This window comes from Ruditapes philippinarum, unplaced genomic scaffold (genome assembly GCF_026571515.1).
Source record: "Ruditapes philippinarum isolate M1 unplaced genomic scaffold, ASM2657151v2 ctg582_1_1_1_1, whole genome shotgun sequence".
NCBI classification, from domain to species: domain Eukaryota; kingdom Metazoa; phylum Mollusca; class Bivalvia; order Venerida; family Veneridae; genus Ruditapes; species Ruditapes philippinarum.
Window position 1 is genome coordinate 55,981 of NW_026867385.1, and position 23,635 is coordinate 79,615.

Genomic DNA, 23,635 nt, shown 5'->3' on the forward strand with positions numbered 1-23,635 from the left:
TAGAGCGGAAATTGCGCATATTGGGTTTACCCTTACTTTCGTATTCGATTACATTGTGTTTTTTCAAGGAAAGAATAACCGGGTATTCTGTATGGGAAATATTTCGTTGTTGTTTTAAAAGAGAGTTTTTTTATTAATGCATAGGCACTATTAATCGTATCTTTCAAGTTATGTATGGATATGTTAGTGATTCAGATAGTGATGATAATGACACGGAAAATGGCTACACAGTGGTAACAATAAACGGAAAGGCAGAATATATCCCTGGTTAGTACATATTTTGTTTGTAGTATACGCTGTATTTAAGCATCTGTTTATTTAATCAATTTATAACAATTTTAAACCGATAGGTAGGCCTGTGGTCATGAGACTAATACAGTATCGTATGCTCTGATAATTATAATTAATTTATATTCCCTTTCGAAAAACCTCTTGCGTTTAAACTTAAAACCAGTATCCACCCCCTAACATTTAATGTGAACGTACACTGGTTCATTATATTGATCTAAAATATAATCTTCCCTATTAAGATAAAATATTTTTTATCGTTTGAGTGCAACTATACTTTAATCACATCCGTTGAACACAGGAACTTGACATTTAATCAATACATCACAAAATATACGTATATTAGTGATAATATACTGATATAGCCCTTATCTCGTTTTTTATATAGAGATAAGGGCTATATATCACTAATATACGTATATTTTGTGATGTATTGATTAAATGTCAAGTTCCTGTGGTTTTGAATACTGTACGGTGGAAATTTATTTAATATTCATCAATGGTCTTGTCTATCAATCTGGAAGAAGAGAAATCACTCATCATTTTAGGGAATAATTCAAAATAAGTACTGACTGAAATAGGTATTAAGGGGTGCAGCTATGAGTACTGATCTTTTACTGCACTGGTTCAGTTGCAGTTAATAGGCTACGAGTCAAGTATAAATTAATTTTCTTGATTAAGCCGCTTCCATTTATTATGTATAAATTGCACATGTGTGACATTATGTTCAAACCCATTTAGAGCTGAAACGCTTGAAATAAGAAAAATACCAGTTCTACCATGCCAAGGGTAGGTAGGTAAAACTAAAGTTTTAATCCAATTCTTTTTCTATCTAAAATTATAAAGATTTCAAAACAAATTGTGAATGCAAATCATCTATATAAAGTAATAAGATTTATGCCACATATATCCCAGTTTGTATATTTAAAACATGAGGCAGATATACACATGTGGTTTTCATTGACAGACTGCCTTCGTGTTTTGTAAAAAAAATCCTCTGTTTGACAATGAAAACTTTTGGGCAGCTGTGATTTTTGTGGGTAGGTAGCGGGAACGGAAACAAACAATATTTTATTTTGGGCCTTATAAACCCTAATTTTCAGCCTCTCTTAATTTGGACTTGTAATTTTTAGCGAGCAGCGGACGTACAGTGATAGATATTCCGGGAATGCGTAATTTGCAGATTGGAAGTGGACAAGTAAACGTCATAAATGGACGGACTAGGACTCGCCACAGAGAGCCATCTCCTCGAGGCAATAGTTCTACAAGTTCGCCACAAAAAAGTCATACACCTCATTCCGAAAAACTAACAGGTGATTTGTACATGTAGAATAAAAAACTTGGTTTATTGTGTTTGCCTCATCCTTTTCCTTGGTTCTAAATGGGTATTTGACAGTTTTTAATGAATGGAAGATTTTTGTTTTTATAAGGTTTGTTTGTTTTTCATTTATGGAAGATTTTTTTGGTGGAAGTTACATAAAAATGGAGATGCGGGTGTTTGGCCGTGTGATATGTTAAACTAAAGTTCCTTTCTCAACAAATGCATTGTATACCAGCAGTGATTTTTTTTCCCAATTTTCAAAACAACCTATGGCTTTCTGAAGGGTAAAAATGTAGCGCGTGAAATCAGAAAAGGGAAAAATTAAATTAAAACAAGCAATTATCATAGTATTGCAAGCAATCCATAAGTCCCCTACCGGTAAGAGCCAAAGCAACATTCTGAAGGGCCATTGGCCATTCACTTATGTTCCTATTTAAATAAATTTGTTGAAAAAGTTCTTTAAAAGTGATCACAGGAAACAGTTTTTATGTACAGACAGACAGACGGACTGAAGGACACTCTAAAGTTATTTTTTAAACATCCCTGTTATCAAAAATATAACATGTTTAAAATCCTATCATGATTGAAGAAGTTGGAGTAAAAATTACCAATTTCTCAAAAAAAAAGTCTAAGTTCAAAAGGGGCATACTTCTGGATATAATCTTGCTAGAGTATTGAACACTCACAAATGTTGAGTGATAATAAGAAACATTTATATGAAGTTTGAAGTAGATACATTCAGAAACAGAAGTTATTTAAAAAAAACAATGTTTTTTTCATAAAAATTTTATGTTCAAGGGAGGTAATTTCTGATAAATTTTGTGTTGTTAGAGTTTGTAAACCTTGTCACATATGATGTGGTTGATGACAAGCAACTTATATTTAAAGTTTGAAGAAAATACCTTAAGAAATAAAGTATTTATAGTGAAAAAACTTAAAAACTAGAATCAGAAATCTTGAAATTCAGTCTATTTGTTGCCACAGCAACCAGAATTTTCAACATAGGAAGAAAAGAAAAAGACGTGCATTATCTCCATACTGCCATCTATCCATATATCAAGTTTCATAAAAATATTTTCAGTACTTTTTGCGTTATCACGGGATCCAGGTTATGTGTAAAATTTGCCATATTTTCAGTCTATTTGTTGCCATAGCAACCAGAATTTTCAACATAGGAAGAAAAGAAAAAGACGTGCATAATCTCCATACTGCCATCTATCCATATATCAAGTTTCACTAAAATATTTTCAGTACTTTTTACGTTATCGCGGGATCCAGTTTTGTGGACGGACGGACTGACGGACGTTCTCACAGGACAGTAATTATGTGGCTACTCTATTGTTCTCTCTATTGTTCTTTTAGCCACGCAAAAGAAAAATAGCCACATAAAAGCATTACGGAATGAATGACATCAAAGAGAACCTATTGTCCCTCTAGCCACATAATTACTCTCCTGTGAGTGCGGACGGAAAGACAGACGGACGGAGGGTAAACCTAAAGTCCCCTCCGGTAAACCGGTAGGGGACTAACAACTGAGAATGAAATTTTATATTTTCAATTTCAGTTCAATTTTACATGCATGGTTCATAGCAGAGGCTTTCTATAGGGACTGCTTTCTGTCTTCTAGCTGCTCTCTTGAAGAATGTGCACAGGGCATTTTGGGGGGAAATATAATTATTTTTAGGAGAAAATATACATATTTTTGGGCTAGGGGAAACAGCCTTTATTCGCCTGTAAAATCACTGACCAGGTTTATAATCGTTCCAGATTCAAAAGAAAAACCAACTAGACAAGATCTCAATCACGTGTGTAACAACATAGGCAGAAATTGGAAGAAACTAGCAAGAACGTTTGGTCTTAGCAAAGGACAGATTGAGGCCATTGAAGTAGACTTTCATATTGAAGGAAACTATGAAATGGCATATCAAACGATACTTAAATGGAAAAGACAGAATGGTGATTTAGTGACAATACATGATCTTGCGGTGGCCATCGATTCAATCGGATTAACTGAACTAGCTAGAGATTTGCCAGTTAGGTAAATGGGTGTCTTATCCAATGCAAGAATATATCTAATACCAAAACTTGCTGTCAAGCTGAATGCATTGACAGCGTAGATGTGGCATATTCAGTTATTGACTTTATATATCATTTATTGATTTAATAATAAGAAACAGGAAATTATAATAACATACACGTTTATTCGAAATAAAAGCAATGATAATTAAATCAACTAAATACAACATAAGATGTAAAACCAAAGTACACAGTAAGTCCCTGAATAATAAAAAATTCAACACACTTGAGGTAAGTAACAAATATACAAGAAGATATTGTTATAAAAAATAAGTATTGTTATGCCTATGGGTAACATACTAGTTAACATATAAACCAATTCAAAACTCATCCTAGCAGGGAATATGAACTTAATCCGGTACCAAATTCAAGCTCTACAGAAAAAAACAATCCTTCATTATATCATATCAACAATAATTTCATGCTTGATCATCCTGCACTTTTGTAACGAGGCTTTTCATTGGATAATCCTAATTTTTATATAATCAATACACACAATAGTGAACTTATTAAGTTATTTCCGTTTTTCCTCTAATAAAAAAAAATCTGCTATTATATAATCTTATCATAAAGATGTCAGATATGTTGTATATCCATGTATAATTTTATTATTTTATTTACAACCATTCCTATAGTGCCATATAACCTGTCAAAAATCTTTATAACTTTATAAAATAATGAGTTGACTAAATTTTATTATACGGGATTTATTATAAGGGATAGAATCTGCATATATTACCAATCAAATCAATCGATAAATAGTGGTAATTAGTCAATATTTTCAAAAATTTCATGTGACTTTATTATTTCATTAATAATATAACTATACAAGATGAAAAAGTAATACCTAACCTAGAAAATACAGAACTTTCAGCAGCAGTTAAGAAAAACTTGGAGAGACCTAGGAATTGATTCTACAAAAGTATTTGGGGAAATAAAACGGTAAAAAAGTAGTTTTTTGTGCAAAATTTGAACAGTTTAGTATGTTGTGCATAATTTAAAGATCATTTTGATGATAAATCAGTAAGAAGAAAATTAAAATATCTAAATAAATATACATCATTTTAGCTCTATGTACTATATTTCTTCAAATTATTAAACTAGTGAAACTTTATCACAAGGAAAATGATAATTAACTACTCTACTTTATTATGTTTAAGTCACAAATATGCAATATTGTTAACATTCTATACAGAAATATAAAGTATTGAGTTTAATAGTGTAGCAAGCTTCAAACAGGTACAAGATCATGACCGATTTCATCCAAAAATAGCTTTTTTTTGTGTGTGAAACAAATCATGAAATATGTAAAAACTATGTGTCTTAGAAAAATGAGGAAAAAAGGGACTTTCAAAATCTGAAGAAAACTAAGAGGGCAAAAAAACACAAGGAAAACTGGTAAACCTATTAATACAGTGAAGTCTGCTTACTTCATTCAATTTAAATTAAACAAATAGAAAGTAACAGTCATTGGGTCTCATAGAAAAAAAGAATGCTGATTATGAACTATTATATATTTAATACTAAAAGTTGGGTGAAATTATCTTTACCAATTTAAATCAGGCCATTGAATTAATCAGTTGAAACTATTTTTTTTCTTCTCCTAATTAAAATGTATTTTTAGAGACACAAATTATCTGTGAATTCATTTAATTTTGTGAGACATTTTTATGGGTTCATAAATTCATGGATTGTATGATTTTAGCAAAAATATAAAGCACAAATTACGCAATGCAAAATAATCTGTTTAAGGGAGACATCATAAAATTTCCTCTGAGTTTAAATTTGTGGTTTAACTTATCCACAAAAATAAGTGACTTACAAATAATAATGATTTTGCTTAGGGAGACAAAATAAAATTAGCTTGGGAGTTCAAATTCATAATTTAACTTATCAACAAAAATTAGTGACTTACAAATAATAATGATTTTGCTTAGGGAGAAAAAATAAAATTTCCTTGGGAGTTTAAATTCATGGTTTCATCTATCCACAAAAATTAGTGACTTACAAATAATGATGATTTTACAGTATACATACAAAAGACAATTAAACAAAGAACATAGATGGTTATCACATGATAAAACTGAGATCATTTTGAAAAAATACATTATCTACATAATAATTATATACATACATAATTCACACAACTTCATGTACACTGACACAGTCTACTTCTTGAACTCAACAGTGTCCATTCTGTTAAAGAACATACAAGAGATTATTTACAGTCAATTTGTATATAACATATCATCACATGCATATACATGTAGTACTCACAATTTTCATGAAAAAAATATAACCAGTTTGATGTGTTGTAAGTAAAGGTTTATGTAGTGTTTTATTTTTTTTTTCATTAAAAGAATGATTAAAAACATTTAAAAACATTGTTTCTGGCAGTATGTCACTTTGTTCAACTTTGAAAGACATTAATGTCATTACTGTAACCATCCACTGTCCATCTTCATGTTTGAATTTGACCATACTCGGAACAACACTGCTTGGCAAGGTTTCATTTTAATTATTTGTGGTGCACTTTTCTCGAACATAACAACTTCCCGAACGATCATCAACCTTTAATATATAAATCTTTGATTCAAAACTCAGTAAATATATACTACATTTCCAAAAATTAACAATCAAGTTCATTTATCCCAAAAGTAAAATGTTGAACCATCGAAAACTAATGATAATTGGCAGGTCCTTAGGGCAAACTCCTCACAGTGATAACCTCCCTTAGCAGACTTCACAGACGTCACATGATGATGAAAGTCACATGATGTAACATCGAAATTCAAATGTGTTAATATCAACGTCATTTTTCTCTTTCTGTTTTTTTTTTTTAACTTTTTCGTACCTACGTTCGTAATAGTTTATCAAAAAAATATCAAAAGTATACATAACTAGAACTATCACTAAATGTGATTAATACCCCCGCAAGACTGCTTCAGAAATCAGGAAGTTACTAGTAACAGAATACCTTGCAAAAGAACTGAAATAGAGTTATGGTTGTGGGCAATTAAAGATAGTTGTGGTTCATGTATGTTGTATTTCCTTTCAATGTGGTTGACCATTGATGAAGTTTTATTGAATTATTCTGTAATAAGTCAACAAAAGGTTACGCTTGCCTTCTAAAGCACTGCACTTCCTCTTATTTCGCTTGACCATTAGTCTTCAAGTTATGGTTCCGAGAAATATAAAAAAAAGGAAAAGTTACAAAGGGCAATAACTCTGTAATTAATTTAGATAAAGTTATGGTTCTTGTGCACTGCACTTCCCCTTATTGTGTTTGACCATTGTATGATGTTGTTTTGAATTCCAACAAGTAGTTTTCAAGTTATGCTCCGAACAAGGAAAAGTAACAAAGGGCAATATCTCTGTAATGAGTGATGATGGAGTTATGGTTCTTGTGCACTGCACTTCCTCTCAATGTGCTTGACCATTGTATGAAGTTGTATTGAATTCCAACTATTAGTCTTCAAGTGATGCTCCGGACAAAGAAAAATGCAATGGACGGCTGGACCGACCACCGAGTGACTCCTATATACCCCCCTAAACTTCGTTTGGGGGGTATAATAATAAACAAGAGGCCCATGATGGCCCTGAAGTCGCTCACCTGTATATAGGCCCCCGGAACGGGGCCGGTTTACATCCCAGGGCTTTTATTTGAACAAACTTGGTAGACACCCATTAGAAGATGTTTCATGCTAAACATCTAAGGTCTAGCTGGTCAAGTTTTTTCTTTACACATATAGTTAAAAACAATGACACACCCTGGGCAGGGCCAGTTTTGACCCAAGGGCTTTTATTTGAACAAGCAAATTCGTTGAATTTATATCCCCCGCCGAGTACTGGTTATTATTAACACAACAACTGAAGACATAAGGCTTTATTTATATATTAATCATGGCATAAACAGTAATATTCTTTGAAATTGATAAATATTCAGGGAAATAACAGAGCCATAACTTTGTGTTAAATAGTAAAATCTGTAAATGCCAATGAGATGTATGCATACTACATAACTAATCAAGGGCCATAAATCTGAGTTATAAGTATCTGACTGGAACAAGGCGATTATATGCACATCTCCTCTTAGTATCCCATAAAGTTTCATTGAATTCCAGCCGGTGGTAGCAGAGAAGTAGCGAGGAAACAAATATTTTTCTATATGGATACTGCATAATTAATCAAGGGCCATAACTCTGAGTTAAAGTGTCTGACCGGAACAAGCCGATGATATGCCCATCTCCTCTTGGTATTGAAGGTTCCCATAAAGTTTTGTTGAATTCCAGCCAGTAGTTGCAGAGAAGTAGTGCGGAAACGATTTTTACTCTATATGCATACTACATAACTAATCAAGGGCCATAACTCTGAGTTAAAGGGTCTGACCAGAACAAGCCAATGATATGCGCATCTCCTCTTGATATTGATGATTCCCATAAAGTTTTGTTGAATTCCAGCAAGTAGTTGCAGAGAACTACTCCAGAAATGATTTTTTACTCCATAGCATATTGCATAACTAATCAAGGGCCATAACTCTGAGTTAAAGTGTCTGACCCAAACAAGCCGACGACATGCGCATCTCCTCTTGGTATTGAAGGTTCCATAAAGTTTCGTTGAATTCCAGCCAGTAGTTGCAGAGAAGTAGCGCGGAAACGATTTTTACTCCATATGCATACTGCATAACTAATCAAGGGCCATAACTCTGAGTTAAAGTGTCTGACCGGAACAAGCCGATGATATGCGCATCTCCTTTTGGTATTGATGATTCCCATAAAGTTTCGTTGAATTCCAGCCAGTAGTTGCAGAGAAGTAGCGCGGAAACGATTTTTACTCTATATGCATACTACATAACTAATCAAGGGCAATAACTCTGAGTTAAAGTGTCTGACCGGAATAAGCCGACGATATGCGCATCTCCTCTTGATATTGATAATTCCCATAAAGTTTCGTTGAATTCCAGCCAGTAGTTGCAGAGAAGTAGCGCGGAAACGATTTTTACTCTATATGCATACTACATAACTAATCAAGTGCAATAACTCTGAGTTAAAGTGTCTGACCGGAATAAGCCGACGATATGCGCATCTCCTCTTGATATTGATGATTCCCATAAAGTTTCGTTGAATTCCAGCCAGTAGTTGCAGAGAACTACTCCGGAAAGGAAATTCGGATGGACGGACGAACGAACGGACGGTCAGATGCGCATCTCCTCTTGATATTGATGATTCCCATAAAGTTTCGTTGAATTCCAGCCAGTAGTTGCAGAGAACTACTCCAGTAACGAAATTCGGACAGACGGATGGACGGACGGACGGAAGGACAACGCCAAAACTATATCCCCCTCCCGATTCCATCGGCGGGGGATAACAATCTTTGTAGACACTTACTAGAAAATGTTTCATGCTTTATATCTAAACTCTAGCTATTCGGGTTTTTTCAAAGAAGATTTTTTGAAGTTTTTGCTATACACATATATGGAAAATCAATGTCCCCGAGGCGGGGCCAATTTTGACCCCAGGGCTATCAATTTTTGAACAAAACTTTGTAGACACTCACTAGAAGATGCTTCATGCTTAATATCTAACTCTAGCTATTTGAGTTTTTTCAAAGAAGATTTTTAAGTTTTTGCTATATACACATATAAGGAAAATCAATGACCCCCGAGGGCGGGGCCAATTTTGAACCCCAGGGCTTTTATAAGAACAACCTTGGTAGACACTCACTAGAAGATGTTTCATGCTTAGTATCTAAACTCTAGCTATTTGGTTTTTTTCAAAGAAGATTTTTAAAGATTTTGCTATACACATATAAGAAAAATCAATGACCCCCTGGGGCGGGGCCAATTTTGACCCAAGGGCTCTTATTTGAACAAACTTGGTAGACATCCATTAGAACATGTTTCATGCTAAATATCTTAGCTCTAGCTATTTGGGTTCTTTAAAAGAAGATTTTTTTAAGTTTTTACTATATGCATATAGGGAAAATCAATGACCCCCTGGGGCGGGGCCAATTTTGACCCCAGGGCTTTTATTTGAACAAACTTGGTAGACACCCATTAGAGGATGTTTCATGCTAAATATCTTAGCTCTAGCTCTTTGGGTTCTTTAAAAGAAGATTTTATAAGTTTTTACTATATGCATATAGGGACACCCATCAGAGGATGTTTCATGCTCAATATCTTAGCTCTAGCTCTTTGGGTTCTTTAAAAGAAGATTTTTTAAGTTTTTACTATATGCATATAGGGAAAATAAATGACCCCCTGGGGCGGGGCCAATTTTGACCCCAGGGCTTTTATTTGAACAAACTTGGTAGACACTCACTAGAAGATGTTTCATGCCAAATATCTAAGCTCTAGCTCTTTGGGTTTTTTAGAAGAAGATATTTAAAGTTTTTTCTTTTGGTTGCCATGGCAACCAGAGTTCTGCATGGAAATTAAATTCTTTGAACAATTTTCAAAGGTGACCACCAAAAAGGAACATTCCTGTGAAGTTTGATGAAAATTGGCTTAGTGGTTTATGAGAAGATGTCATTTAAAGTAAAAGTTTACGGACGACGGACGGACGGCGGACGAAAAGCGGTCACAAAAGCTCACCCTGTCACTTTGTGACAGGTGAGCTAAAAATAATTCAAAAGCCAGAGATCTCTGTCCCGATTAGGGGAGATCACTGCATAGGAGATTGGTCCTTATGATTTTACTATGTTCACCCAAACTGAGAATTTCTTGAGACATGGAATTATTTAAATTGGGAAAAATCTATGTCTCAACAATAATTTATAATTTTTTGTAATTATTGGGAATATAATTTTTATAGGGAACAAGTTTATATAATAGATCTGTCGAAAAGGCGAAACAAGAGCTCCACTGAGGCGAGGGCAATATAAGCCCTAAGATTAATGAGGGACAGTAGTGGATTATCTTCCCTTGATAAAAACAGAGGTTAACCAAAATGTAAGTAGGTCCAAATATTTGGAATCCTTTGCTTTTATCCTTGAGTTTTTTGTAAGACAGGTTGATATGTAATCAATTATTTCCACATGCATCAACAACTATGTAAACCTTAAGAAAAAAATGTTTCATTTATGTCAACAGATTCTACATCTTATTGCAATATTTAATCTGAATATAACAAATGATCATAATTAGCCCTAATTAATTTAGTTTGCTACAAAGAAATAGGCAATAAAGTCCGAGTAATCCAATAGCTTAGGACCTATCTATTTATAGGAAGTACTCAGGGGAGGTTATTCACTAAAGTCCCTCATTCTAAAGATGGTATCACAGAAAAATATGCTTTTAATATAGATAGTAAATTTACTATTTTACATGGCACAAAATGATGATCTGCTATGTAAAACATGAGCCTTGATATAAAAGGATTGCTTATCTTCACTAAGAAGAAATATTTTTTGTACAATTCATGCCAAGAGTGGTGTTTTTATTCAGTCATTTACAACTATCACCGAGGCGACTTATATGAAATTTCTAACAATTACCTTTGGTGGTTGTTGTACAAATTTTCTGCCAACAATTTCCATATTATAACCTTTGTGAACTAGAAAATTTCTGGTTATGGTTACAAGTACAAGTTTTATGATCACAAAAGTGAAATGTCATCTGCACTCATTCAATAATGTCATAAACATGGTCAGACGCCGATAAAAATGACAATTAATATGAGGGAAGTCTCACATGAAAACCTTCGATAGTGTTCAATGTTTAACGCCAGACAGCAATGGATTACATTATGTATTAAAAAATCCTCAAAATTCCAAAAACAAACTTCATTTTTCAAAAACTCATTTTTTCTGTTCCTGAAGTAAAACAAGAAACCCGGAAAGTTTGAGTTTTCCCCATTTTAAAATTTGGGGGTAATTCTGCAAAATCAATTTTTAAAAAATGGGGGTTATTTTGACCCCCCATTTTTCACTTTAAAACATTTGAATATTCATTTCATTTTCCCTTCCCAATTTTTGGGGAAAAGGCCAAAAATTAACCAAATTTTAAACTTTTATTTCCCAAGGACAAAACTCTTCCTTCCTTTTAAAACCAAATCTACACTAAAAACCCCTTTTTAACAAAAGAAAACCTTGGGAAAATTACATCAAAAGTTTACATATTTATAAATATTAAAAAGCATTTAAGCCCAATAAGGCGAAAAAACTTTAGAAATTTTTCCCTATTCCTATTTTAAATTTAAAACTAGAATACTGATAAAGTTGCATTACTTTTATTTTCTTCCTTTTTTTCTCCACTCTCTTCAGTTGTTTCCTGGTTGTCTGATTCATTTTTGACATCATCTTCTCCATCATCAGCTTCTTCTTTATCACTATCAGCAGTCTCCTCTTTATCTTCACCATCATCACCCAAAACATCCTGAGATACAATTAAGTATATTATTAATCAAATCTTTTCAATACAATAAATTGCAGGATCAACAGAACCACCTTTTGGTCTTAAAAATTTTGTGAAGAAAAAAAAAGAGAAGATATTTTCCAATGGTACTCTTTTGCTTCTCTTTTTTAGTCCAACCTTCACAGTAAAGGTCATATGGCAACTTTTCAATTTTACTGGTAGAGGAAGACCTTAGGTGCCCCTCCATGAATTATTTCAGATATTTGCAGGCACCCAAGCATAGCCACAGATATTCTCTAAGCTAGCTGTATAGTTTCCTCACATGAAAAAATCCAAATTCCCTCACAAAATTAAAACATCAGCATGAGGGGAAAGTGGCTTGAAGTCAAAAACCACACAGACATGACAATTTTGCAAGAACAATTAACAACACCTTTGTAGACACTTTTTAGAGAGTGTCCCTCAAAGAAAGACATTAAGATGTGTATATTAAAAGGAACTCCACTGAGGTTTAAAGCCTAAAAACATTTGAATTTCTTACATAAATGAATTGGGACACTTTAAACAGAAATATATGCAAAGATATTAAAGAAATATACTTTGAAATAAATTGAAAATCATATTTTTATGCTTTTCTTAGCCCGATTTGAGTGAAAAGCGTTTAAACGCTTTTCATTTTAGATCATTTTTTTACAATTTGAATTATTATCCTGGAAAAACGAAGTGCGCGAATGATCTGAAATTTTGCAAAAAGATTAGTGGTCTAAGTCTACATCAAATCATACATTTATCTTGAAAAAATATTTTCAGTCCCATCATGTAAAAAAAAAACCTTTAAACCAAACATGTAAAAAAAAACAGAGTAACCATCACAAACAGAAACATATAATTTGATTCGATCAATGATGTTATAAGTTAAATACTTTACCTGCTATTTAGATATTGAATGAACTTACATTTAAAACAGAGGCAAGATGTTCTGCCTGACCCGCCAGTAGGGATAAATTCTGATTTTCCTCTTTCAACTCTTCCATAGACTGGTGCAGCTATAGATATAAATGTACAGAAATTTGTGAATATTTGGTATCATAAAATCTTTTTTCACATGTGAATTTGAAGTGTACACCATTTTTGCAATACATATTGCCTGCACATGCTGATCTGCTGCTTTTATATTATTTTTTTTATCAGCTGGGCTTTATGTCACACCAACATTGTTAAGGTCATATGACAGACAACCTTATAGCTTTACTGGTTGAAGATAGGGTTGGATATCGTTAAGAACGAAACGATACGATACGATACCGATACTCGTGAAACGATACGGTATTTTATCGATACCGATACTCGATACTTGAAAGTGTATGTTTGAGCAGCCCTATTCATTATGTATTCATTATTGCTATAGGTATTTTATTTTGATTTGTTTTATAATGAAATAAAAATTATATTCAAGCTTCTTTGTGAAATTGCTTTCTATATTCCTTGAGCCTCTTCGGCTTCAACGAGTCAAATAGAGTACATTGTTTCAGTTGTAAATTGTGTTTCAGTCTCAGGTGTTTTATTAAATTACTGGTATTTCCACCTTTTCCCAAGGCAAAACGTTTGGCAATAAATGCAAACACCACCTCCTTCTTTAGGAGTGAAATGTGCCCAGACCGGAGACCGCTTTGATCGAGACCCCACCATAATATTGTTGACATCAGCAACGACATGTATAAAATTCGAATATTTTAATGAATATTGCAGAAATGTTTAATAGCAAGTAACAATAATTTTTGGGAATAAAAACCGAATAATACATCAAAAAGTGATCAACAAATGCTGTATCAAGTATTTGAATTTATGCAGCATGTTATTATAATGGTTTTTGTAAATACGAATATCGCCGCTACCATGTGCACTCAGTAGTGATCTCCGTTGACTTGCACTATGGACATTTCGGAACACGGCCATTTCTTTTTGTGATATTATTGACGTAAATAATCGTTAATTTTATTCATTTTCCTTTGTTTTTTGTACATATTCTTTGCTTTTAATTTTGAAAATACCGTTAAAAATACCGGTACTTTTTGAAACGGTATGTACCGGTAAATTATGAAACGGTTTTCGGTACGGTCTAAGTACCGGTTATCGGTATCCAACCCTAGTTGAAGAAAACCCTCAATAATAGCCTACGATCATCTGGATGTGTACAAGACATCACTTACCTTAATGAGGATCTGTTTGAGTAATATTCAGCATTATAATAAACAAATTAATTAGCAAATTAAATGTGGCGGTAAGTGTTTATCAGACTGCAATATAAGGGTTGCTGTGTCAGTTTAACCCTGTCAACTCTAGTCTCCTACAGCAAAAAAACCCCACTTTTTGCTTAGTGCTGGTTGGTTCCAGGAATGAATTTGAGAGCTTGTCTGTACACAATAGCTTTCTACATGATCAAACTAAAACAAATTCAGAGTAAACACATATAAACAAATTAGGCACATACAATTTCATTTTCTGCCAGAGCTTCAGCCAGGGACAATCTCCTCTCTTCTGCCAATTCGCGCCAGTAACTCTCTGGGATCGGGTCTACAAAATGTAAAATTTTAATTAATCTTTAGCCTGCTAGCTTCAACTGATTCTACCCATGTGCAGGGATTGAAAAAAAATCAACGCCACTTGTTTTGAAGGACGAGTAGCTACAAACTTCTACTCTTCTAGCGTTGTATGCTACTCGTCCTGCATTTTGGGCGTGATTTTCAAAATAAACTTCCCCGACTCAATAGTACCTTGCCAATGTATCTTATTAACAATGTGTAATGCTCAAGTTATACACAAACTTTGTTTCCAGTTTTCCATTGTTAAAAGTAAACAAACTGATTATGAGAATTCTAGCTTCCTATTACACCCCCAAACTCCCACTTGTCGTTACCTACTAGTAAATACCAGATGACAAGTGGAATTTTCAATCCCTGATGTGACCAATGCTAACCAAGATCAGCCAGCACATCAAATGCTGCCTGATCATGAGCTCTGTTTGAACTTTCCTGTCAGTAACAACTTTTCAAAACTAGAAATGTGTCATCATGCCACGGATGCCCCTGCATGCAACCAAAATTTCAGATGTTATAATATTTAGTTCCAAATTTGTTTGCACAAATTATTTTTTTCATTTTAAGTTTAAAGCCCTTAAAACTATTCAATGTTAACACAAACCATTTTTATACAAAGTTCAAGGCACTGAAACTATTCAGTGTTAACATTTTGTTAATTGCATATTGCATATTTATAGCCAAAATAATGACTACATGCATTTCCACAAAAGTATGAGTGCTGAAACTGAAAATTTCAATTTTTTCCCAACATTCAAGAGAGATAACTTTGTCCAAAACCATTGTACCACAACAAAATTCAAGCTTGAACTGCTTATTCCTATAATGTATCTATATGTAAAATTTGAGTTGAATTACGTTGTACAACCATTGGGGAGATAATGAACGGAAACATAAAATTTCTGATTTTTTTTTCAAAGTTCAAGAGGGATAACTCTGTCCGCTAGCATCAAACCATGACCAAATTTGAATTCTTATGCCATATCCACATCTTTAATTTGTTGTTGAATATGTACAACTGTTGGGGAGATAATGAATGTGAACTGAAAATTTCCTTTTTTTCAAAGTTAAAGGGGCATAACTCTGCCAAAAATTATTGAACCATTACCAAATTTCAAACTTGACCTGTGCATTCCTTTGACATATCCGTATGTAAAATTTGAGTTGAATATGTAACACTGTTGGGGAGATAATGAACAGAAACTGAAAATTACATATTATTTTTAAAGTGAAAGGGGCATTACTCTGCCAAAAATCATTGAACCATGACCAAATTCGAACTTGGCCTGTGCATTCTTTTAACGTATCCATATGTAAAATTTGAGTTGAATGTGTAATACTGTTGGGGAGATAATGTACGGAAACTGAAAATTTCATATTGTTTTCAAAGTGAAAAGGGCATAACTCTGCCAAAAATCATGGCACCATGACCAAATTCAAACTTGACCTGCACATTCCTTTGACATATCCATATGTCAAGTTTGTGTTGATTGTGTACTACCGTTGGGGAGATAATGAACGGAAACTGAAAATTTCATAATATTTTCAAAATAAAAGGGGCATAACTCTGCCAAAAAACATCAAACCATGATCAAATTTGAACTTGACCTGTATTTTCTCATGACATATCCATTTGTCAAGTTTGAGTTGAATGTGTAATACCTTTGGGGAGATAATGAACGGAAACTGAAAATTTCATATTATTTTCAAAGTAAAATGCCAAAAATCATCGAACCATGACCAAATTCAAACTTGACCTGTATTTTCTCATGACATATCCATTTATCAAGTTTGAGTTGAATGTGTAATGCCGTTGTATTTTCTCATGACATATCTTTATGCCAAATTTGAGTAGAATGTGTGTAACCGTTAGTAAGATAATGAACGGAAACTGATAATGACAGAATGACAGAAGGATGGAACAGGGTAACACTATATGCCCCAGCCATTATATGACCGGGGCTTAAAAAATTTACCCAGTCACTCAGTTTTGGACAGAAAAATTGACGACAACATTGAATATAAAATACCTTTGACCATCAAGTCATATGCCTCTTGATCCAAGTCAGCAGTACCGCTGTCATTGTGGCAGTCTGTATCAGTTGTTACACCTGTAGCTCCACTGACGTCTGTCTGGGTTTCTGACTCATGCTGGCACACCGACGTCTGAGTCTCCACTTCACGCGTTAACTTACTTACACCAATGCTTTGTTTGTCTTGAAAAATCTTCAGAGGCTTTTTGCTTGCTACTATCCTGCTTTTACCAGAATGTTTCTGGAACGAAATGATTCAAGAATAGTAACTTTCTCTTTTATCTTAGTTTAAGGAAATTATCAAATAAATCATTACAAAATCTTACAGTGGTGAATTATATAGACACAAATGAACTGATAGCTCCCTATTGAATAACATTAACAATAGATTTAACCACAAACATTGACATGTGCTCTTTTGTTAACATATGTTGTGGTTAAATTCTTTTTGTATCCACTAATCTCATAATACGAATAAGACAGGTCATGGATCTATGCATACAGCATTGTTCCTGCTATTTTTCTTTTGTAGTTTTATTACAATGCCTTTTAATTATGGAAATTGCTTGGACTGTGCTTCCTAAAATTATCTGAATTTCTGATGCCCAATCAAGCAAAGTTTTGAGTCAGTCCAGTGAACTAATAGTAAACAGCTGACCATACCAGATGCTGGTAATAATTTATCAAACAAGAGCTGTCTGTAGGACAGCACGCTCGACTATTCTAAGTGCTTGATAGTAAAAGAGCCTTTATATTGTTTAATTTTTTAAGTTCACAAAAGGGCTAATTTTTTGTTATAAATTCATGTTATAGGCCTTAGAGAGAGTCTAATTATACAGTATTGGCTTGACTATTTGGAAGGTAATGTCACAAGGGTGTTTTATTGAGTATAATAATACTAATTACCTATGAATACATAAATTTGACAGAAAAGGTACAAAGGCTTGTTATTAAGATTAAGATGTTTTATCAAGTAAATCACTGCTTTATTATTATGAATGCATAAATTGTCCCAAAAAAGGCACAAACCCTTCAGTACTTATTGAGATAACAGCTTACAAGCAAAACTTTACCATGAATTTCTAAGTTGAAAAAGGGGAGAAAAATCAGCCTAAATGCAAGATAGAATTATGGATCTTTGTCAGTGACCCTAAATGCTTATATGAAGTTTTAAATTAATATCTTTAATAGTTATTGAGATATGTAAAACTTGCATGTAAACATTAACCAAGAGACTAAGTAGAAAAGGGGATATGAATCAGCCTTAATGCAAGACAGAGTTATGGAACTTGGTCAGTGACGAAGGGAGCGTACATACAATTATGACCCTCCAATTATGACCCTAAGTGCATGTGTAAAGTTTCAAGTAAATATCTTTGAAGACCTTTAACCAAAATTTCTAAGTTTCAAAGGGGCAAATAATTCTGCAAATATTGCAGGCAGAGTTATGCAATTTTGCAAACTGATGTACATTGTTACTATAAAAAAGTATTTTAAATTTCAATTGAATATCTCAAGCAATAATTGAGATATTTCATTTTACAAAAAAACTTTAACCAAAACTTTTAAGTTACAAAGGGGCATAATTCTGTCAATATTGTAGGCAGAGTTATCCAACTTGTCAATCTGATGTACCTTGTTACTATAAATAAGTATTGTAAGTTTCAATTGAACATCTCAAGCAATAATTGAGATATTTGACTTTACAAAAAACTTTAACCAAAATTTCTAAGTTAAAAAGGGGCATAATTCTGTCAATATTGTAGGCAGAGTTATCCAACTTGTCAATCTGATGTACCTTGTTACTATAAATAAGTATTGTAAGTTTCAATTGAATATCTCAAGCAATAATTGAGATATTTGACTTTACAAAAAACTTTAACCAAAATTTCTAAGTTAAAAAGGGGCATAATTCTGTCAATATTGTAGGCAGAGTTATCCAACTTGTCAATCTGATGTACCTTGTTACTATAAATAAGTATTGTAAGTTTCAATTGAATATCTCAAGCAATAATTGAGATATTTGACTTTACAAAAAACTTTAACCAACGCAGACGCGGACGCTGACGCCGACGCCGGGGCGACTACAATAGCTCTCATATTCTTCGAATAGTCGAGCTAACAAAACAGAGATAAATTTATAAGCTTTTTACAATATGTTATTCCATAATAAAATCCTGAGGCTTATATGAACCTATGTCAGACATGTCCCCCCTGAACCTATGTCAGACATGTTTTCCACCACTTTCAAAAACCCTTTTACTTTATTTTTATTGTTGTACCAAACAATTGTTTGCAATATTTTACCCTTTTTCCAGGACTCAGAGAAAAGTTTGTATCTTAGTAGAAATGTACAGAATCAAAGACTGCCCTATCACAGACATGTTGTACAGATTAGGAATCTTCTTGCTACATATATAAACATAATTTATAACTAAAAGATAAATATTATACAGTGGCTTTTTTTCTGTGGCCCTTTAAATCATGAAAATTAGTATGCCATTATTTAAGAATTTTGTCCTATTTTGTACATGTAAAACTTAACTATTTAAAGTAGAATAAGTTTAAATCATGTGTAAATAACTACAATTTGACAATATTGTGAAAATTCCTTTTACAGTGAAAATAAGATATTTTTTTAGTTTTGTTAATAAGGCCATAATTTGGCGTCAAAACTGCTTCAAAAAAATCACTGAATATTGTTTGGTCTAACCTCTGATCCAATTAAAGTACCATTAGATGAGAGCTGTAAAGTTTTCAAGGTCCTCCTCTCTTCATTTTCCATTGTAGCTGTTTTCATCTAAAAATAAATAAGAATATCTATTTCAAAAATTTATAACAATAAATTGTAAAGACTTTATTCACAGATTTTTACCAAAAATGTAGCAGATTATATGTAATATACATTATTTACACAGAAACAAGAAACACTTTAACAAAAGAAACATCATATCCTTAAGCAATACCAAGATTTTTTTTTCTTTGTTACAAGTTTGTAACTGTAAGCACTGACTCAATCTCTGGACAAATCAGGTTCTTTCTCATATTATCTGGGAATTTGATAAGTTGTTTAAGGCTGGCTGCAATGTGTCATAGATTATGTTATTCTAAACATTGTTTCAAGTACAGGGCAAAAAATATTATTAAGGGATGTGTTCTTAGTTCATCTACACCCATTTGGTGTAGTCCTATAAATATGACACCATTTTCAGATATTTTTGCTTCTGGGCAAAGCAATGTCATTTATAAATTGCTCAAAAAGCCATTGAATCTTCCGCAAGAAAATCTTGCCGACGAAAATACACTCAAGTCAGCGTATAAATACATAAATTTTGACCTAGTCATGAACAAAAGTAAAAAAATAAATACCATTAAAGAAAATAAGTGTAAAGAAATGCATCTTTCCGTTCAAAAATTTGGAATCAATCTGTAAAGTGCTCTGTTTAACTAGTATAGCGGATAGGCAAAATTAGATTGTTGTTTTTATTTTATTTTAAATTGATATCAAATCTATGTTGTTTGAGAGTTTTTGTTAATGACTGAGCATGAAAAGGAAAGAAAATTTGATAAAGATAGTATATATCTCCATTAATAATTACATAGCATAGTAAACAAAAATATAGACAAATGGTAGAATCTACATGTCGATAGCTTCCTGATAGTGGGCCGAATTGATCCGTGCAGATTTGACCATGGGCCGGGTTGGTTAAGGGTCGAACTGACATCTGTTTCACTATTGGGACGGTTCACACCAAGACAGTTCACACCAAGATGTTGGACTTCTTTTTCATGCCAAATTTATTCTGATACTTGTGATATACTAAAATATACCTTAAATTTAATAAATATAAATTAAAAAACTTAAAGAGGATTTCACTTTGTCTCAGTACTTTAAGTTTGTATATCATACAAATGTAATTGTTAAAGCTTATTTATTTTTTTGGCTTGATAGGATCATCTAATATAATTCATTTATTTCTTATTATCTGATTAAATATTATTTTACTTTTGTTATATATCTAATACAAAACTTTTGGAGAAGTTTTTGTTCCCAAGACCTTTTTTACATTTGGCTGTTGTCTGAAAACATATAATAGTCCAATAAACAACTGATCAGTAAACTGTTGATGCAGTGTTTATACAACTTATTTAATAGTGATGTCAAACTGTTAGTTGATGGTCCTATTGTTTATACAACTAATTAGGTGACAAGATTACTGTTTACACCACAATTATATAAGTTTGTTTAATTGCTACTGTTTAATAAATTGATAAAGAAATAATTTAAAAGATTAATTGATTTTATAAACAATTTTTTTTTGCATTTCATAGTTTTAGACTTACAAAAAATAATAAATTAAATATATTTAATAAATTTAAATTTTTATGTTATTCTATTATATTTTTTAATCTATTATACATAGAATTTTCTCATGTCGTTAGAAATAAAATTTTAGAAATTTGTCTTTCATTTCAACCCATAATTAAATGAGTAATCTTCTAATAATTTATCATATGTCCTCATTGAAACCAATATATTCACTCCTAATAACATGAATAATTCAAAACACTGTTTAAACCACAGATACAATGGATAGAAATCTCTGACAAGAGACAATAGTCAGATAAAGACCCACAATTCTTTGAGCGCTTCGGTAATGGATTTTCATCGGAGAAATATTTGCGTGGAAAAGTGTGTACATGGTACGTTTCACAATAAATAACTAATGCTTCTTGTTTAAGTAGAAAATGTTTTGTCTTTTTTGTTCTCGTATTCCGGAATTCAAAATGGCGATATTTTGTCTACTTTTACCCAGGATGCATCAAATCATGGAAAATCCAGCGACATATGATAACTTACGTGAACACAATTCCGCCAATTATGAATTTAACTGTGTGACGTCACAGTTTCTTGTCCATCTATATTTAGCTCCATAGTTTAAACAAAACAAAATTCACTTTTCTGAGCAGATAGTATAACGTTTAGATTATATTATTAACACATTCTGTAACATTTCGTAATATTTTTTTTTTTAAAAATCATTCATAAATTCTTATTAACTTCACCCTCAATATCAATAAAAAAAACATAAAATTTAATTTCCCCTAAATATCAAATGAAAAAGATATTTGTTAACTTTCCTTAATAATTATAAACATTTTTTTTCAAAAATGGGAGTGAAACGTCTAGGTGTGAACCGTCTTGGGACGGGAGTGAAACGTCTCAATAGTGAAATGTCACCCACTTTATATTTCGACATCAATTATATATACATATTAAGCATGTTAATGTAATTTTTTGTAAATTTTCTTCTCCTTTAATTTATACCATATCTTTCTTGAAAGTTGGTTGATTTTCTTTGTTCGTTCTCTTTTCGTGCACTGTGGATGTCATTTTTCGACCTTTTTGTGGCATCAATTTTCCCGCGGTAAAATCAATTATGCGAATGGAAGACAATAATCGAAACGCGCAATATTTTACGAAATGAGATATACAGTAGGGTCAGATTCAACAATCAGGAAACAGGAATTTAAATCATTTTGATATTTTTATTGGAGATATATATTAATAATATATTCTTCATTTATTCGTTACTTCAAGTCCTGTGTCTAAAATGTAAAAATAGCTGAAAAAAATCTGATCCTCCAGGCACAAAAAGCAAAATTACATGAAAATTGCAGACTCGGTTTGTTTAAGTCTGTATATGAGTGATAATGAAAAGTTGAAACATCCCCACGCCCACTAGCACCGGCTTGAGCGGTACTCAATTTTCAACACTTAAAAATGCTGGACTAAATGATCCCGCTGGACCAGAAAAATATAACTACACTGTTCAAAGTGAAGTACGAACGGGACAACCTTTTACAGAAGTCACACAACACTTGCCACCTGATGTTGTGATGTATAAATATCTGGAAAAAAGGTGATCCATCGGAAGCTTTAAAAAACAGCAAAATAACATGGAAATTGCAGACTCGGTTTGAATGAGTCTGTACATGAGGGATAATGAAAAAGTGCTACATTCCTCATGTCCCCTAGCACCAGCTTGTGGGGTACTTAATTCTCAACACTTAAGTCACATTTTCTTAATTTGACAAAAATCTTATATCTAACTTAGTTGTTTTCCTTTATTTGGGGGTTATATTTTTCATGTTAGAATATATCTTTAATCAATTTATCACCATAATCTCTCACAAGGAAGGTGTTGATATGATTAGATACATGAAAAATGTCTATGACTTTTAATATAAATGTATACGTATTTATATACCTATTAGATGTAATAGTAACACTTTTCTTTAATTACTTTGATAACTTTCTGTCGTTGAAATTCCTGTCTTTGTACTGTAGGTAAAGTAACTAATACGAAGAGGCTCCCCTTACGTGGTTTCAAAGTCCACTAGAAATAAAATTGTCGTATTTTTTTTCTTAAAATTTCAAAAAAAAAAACTGTGTTTGTACAATAACATAAGATCGAGCGATCCGTGATTGAAACCTACATCCATTTTACAGCTTGCTGTTGAATGCCCCGATTATGATTATAGCTGGGCACTGGGCAGCAAACGTAACACTCATTATCAGTTGAAATCATAGGCAATTTTGAAACTGTTTATAGTAACAAGTGCATGTAAGAAATTCTTTTTGACTGATAAACATATCAATTAAAAACATTTTACATAGGTTTTTCAAAAATATTCTTGTTACGCTTGTTATCAACAATAATTATTTAGATAATCTTTGTTAAGAAATATGTCATGGGCTTCTTCTTCTTCTTCTTCTTCTTCTTCTTCCAATATAGTACAGAAACCTTCCGACGTATACTCGTACTAGCGCAGCACGGTGTGAGAAGTATCTATATATGTACAAAAGTGATTTAAAAGGTTCTATGTATAGTGCTGGTAAAATGTTTAAAAAAAACACCTGACAGTCTATCGGAGAGTGGGTGGTAGTACTTCCCTCTAGAAG

The 23,635-nt window shown here is 32.6% G+C and overlaps 2 protein-coding genes across 2 annotated transcripts; one reads left to right on the forward strand and one right to left on the reverse strand.

Annotated features, from left to right (window-relative positions):
• The first annotated feature begins 25 nt into the window (after nt 1-25).
• On the forward strand, nt 26-4,750 carry LOC132735932 (protein immune deficiency-like). Its single transcript, XM_060722970.1, has 3 exons — nt 26-267; nt 1,422-1,601; nt 3,377-4,750. Exons 1-3 carry the CDS (start codon nt 171-173, stop codon nt 3,649-3,651), a joined length of 552 nt encoding a protein of 183 aa, XP_060578953.1. The 5' UTR covers nt 26-170; the 3' UTR covers nt 3,652-4,750.
• Nucleotides 4,751-6,021: 1,271 nt separating this feature from the next.
• Nucleotides 6,022-22,146, reverse strand: LOC132735933 (geminin-like). The gene is made up of 7 exons (XM_060722971.1): nt 21,998-22,146; nt 19,382-19,468; nt 16,666-16,909; nt 14,530-14,612; nt 12,995-13,084; nt 11,912-12,059; nt 6,022-6,256 (listed from the first exon to the last, which is right to left on the reverse strand). The coding sequence occupies exons 1-7, from the start codon at nt 22,082-22,084 to the stop codon at nt 6,252-6,254; spliced, it is 744 nt and encodes a 247-aa protein (XP_060578954.1). The 5' UTR covers nt 22,085-22,146; the 3' UTR covers nt 6,022-6,251.
• Between the last annotated feature and the right edge of the window lie 1,489 nt (nt 22,147-23,635).

Coding starts and splice junctions, on each gene's coding strand:
- LOC132735932 (XM_060722970.1), top strand. CDS start 171: ATGTATGGATATGTTAGTGATTCAGATAGTGATGATAATGACACGGAA. Junction 268..1,421: donor AAAGGCAGAATATATCCCTG/GTTAGTACATAT, acceptor TGTAATTTTTAG/CGAGCAGCGGACGTACAGTG. Junction 1,602..3,376: donor TCATTCCGAAAAACTAACAG/GTGATTTGTACA, acceptor TAATCGTTCCAG/ATTCAAAAGAAAAACCAACT.
- LOC132735933 (XM_060722971.1), bottom strand. CDS start 22,084: ATGCCACAAAAAGGTCGAAAAATGACATCCACAGTGCACGAAAAGAGA. Junction 19,469..21,997: donor CAACTTTCAAGAAAGATATG/GTATAAATTAAA, acceptor ATTTATTTTTAG/ATGAAAACAGCTACAATGGA. Junction 13,085..14,529: donor CTCTGGCAGAAAATGAAATT/GTATGTGCCTAA, acceptor TTATATCTATAG/CTGCACCAGTCTATGGAAGA.